The sequence below is a fragment of the Loa loa genome (assembly GCF_000183805.2).
Source record: "Loa loa unplaced genomic scaffold supercont3.1300, whole genome shotgun sequence".
In the NCBI taxonomy this organism is placed as follows: domain Eukaryota; kingdom Metazoa; phylum Nematoda; class Chromadorea; order Rhabditida; family Onchocercidae; genus Loa; species Loa loa.
The window spans coordinates 1-2,079 of record NW_018109480.1 but is presented as its reverse complement, the minus strand read 5'-3'; the positions used below and the strand labels follow the sequence as shown (position 1 = coordinate 2,079).

At 34.5% G+C, this 2,079-nt stretch overlaps 1 protein-coding gene across 1 annotated transcript; it reads left to right on the top strand.

Moving 5' to 3' along the window:
* Positions 1-900: 900 nt before the first annotated feature.
* Positions 901-1,999, top strand: LOAG_14825 (hypothetical protein; the record flags this gene model as incomplete). The annotated part of the gene is made up of 5 exons (XM_003150318.2): positions 901-989; positions 1,071-1,204; positions 1,405-1,531; positions 1,608-1,733; positions 1,823-1,999. The coding sequence occupies exons 1-5, from the start codon at positions 954-956 to the stop codon at positions 1,997-1,999; spliced, it is 600 nt and encodes a 199-aa protein (XP_003150366.1). The 5' UTR covers positions 901-953.
* Positions 2,000-2,079: the final 80 nt, after the last annotated feature.

The following is a 2,079-nucleotide window of genomic DNA, read 5'->3' as shown; positions in this document are numbered from 1 at the left end:
ATGAGTTAACCCTTCTAGGATGAAATGATTCTTTTAACCATTATGCTACAATCAATACTTCATATATTATAATTCAAAACAAAAGACATCTATATATTTTCCTTGAAATAACACAAAACTAAAAAATTTGTTTATTTGGTAAATTTTTTCCTGAAACCGTCGAAATAAGATTGTGTAGTTCTGAGAGTACATTGCTAAGTGCAATCCTCAGAGTATTCAAATAATATCCTGTAATTTTGAAGTACCCAAGTAAAATTATGCAATTGTGAAAATGCTCAGATAGTACATGAACATTAAAAGAAAGGAAATATTACCAGTGGATCTTCTGGATTCGGTTGTATGACGGTTTGCATTCCGGATTGCTTGTTCGATCCATTCGAATTGTTTCAACACACGAAGATGTTTCATCTAAAAATCAAAAGCTCATCAACTTAACATCATCTTGATCCATCATACTATTAGAAAATGATACCACGATATTCTTACCCGATTCCCGAGTATAGTACCGCGATATTCCTACCCGATTCCCGAGTATGATTTATCCTCCCAAACACCTAATGAGTGATAATATAACTGGCAGTCAAATTGGCAAAACTCAACGAATACTCCAGAGATTGTATGCAATTTTGAAGATTAATAGCTCTTTCCTTCTGCCACCTTCTCAATCTCTGCTCACATTATCAATCATGATTATTTTGCTATTTTTTTTGCTACTTATCCTCTTCAACATTCTTTTTCCATCGTTGTACCGTCGAACCCTCTCCTAATACTCCGCATCACTCTCCAATCTTAGCAATCCCTCTTCCTCTCATTTTTTACCATACTATTTCCCACACTTCATTCACCATTACCACTTTATGCTAATGCTGCAAAAGTTGCATTTTCTTTTTGCGGGAGATTCAATTTTAAATTATTTATCACCCCGCAATAATTGTTGCATTTGAGGTGTTCAGATGATAAGCTTCGACAACCCGGGACTATTCTATCAGGTTAGTCAATAATTCTGATCTCGGAATGCTTATTGTACTGCAAGCAAAACAATCCGGAATGGTTATTGCATTGCTTTATAGGAACGATTTTTTGCGACAGATGAAGATATACAAGATGAGGGACGTGAATTAATTGCTGAGCATAAGGAAACCGTCGAGTTGTTCCGGAATTTTATCCGTGAATATAATGTTGGTGGATTTGGTCTTGTTTATAGGTAATCATTAAATTTCTTATTTTTTCTGCAAAAAAAAAAAATAAATTCAAAATAATCTTGAAAATAATCTAATCTAATGCAACATTTTTATTCGTTTTTTGTTTTGAAAAGTTGAATTTGGAAAATTTTCTGAGAAATTTCTCAAGAATAATTCATATATTTGTATGTTTTAATTGGAAGGACGAAAGAGAAAATTGCAGGGATCAGTTGAAAAGGAATTGTAGCCTTGGGAAACATCATGTGGAAATATCAGTGGATGATTTAAAGGGTTTTAGTGAACCTTTAGCAAATAAGTTACATCAGTATCCTGGACGATTTCTTACCGCTGTATGTTTTGAAGATTTTACCTCCTTTTCTTATTGATGCTGATAAGGATCATTTTAACTTTAACACTCTGTTATAGCTTGAAGAAGCGGCAAAACTTGTTGCTGATGAGGTAATGCAAGGTGTTGAAGATGTGGCTGAAATTCATGATATACAGGTGACACTTCGTACCGATGAGCTTGCGCAGAGTATTCGACAACTGAAAGTAAGTCATCTTAAATGCTGCAAACATTCAATTTCCTTCTACCATGAATGAACTATAACATTTTCATCATCTAAGCTTTCTCTTTACAGAGTGCCCAAGTATCTCGTTTGGTTAAAATATCCGGAATTATAGTTGCTGCATCACAAGTAAGAGCAAAAGCCACTCGCATTTCGATTCAATGTCGAACATGTCGGCATACCATAACCAATATTGATCTGAAGCCCGGACTCGATGGTTTTACATTACCACGCAGTTGTGGAGCGTAATATTTTGGTCTTCTTTCATTCCTTCAAAAGAGGCTTTTTTGGCCGATATTATCATTAAAAAAATTTCAGTCTCATCATGA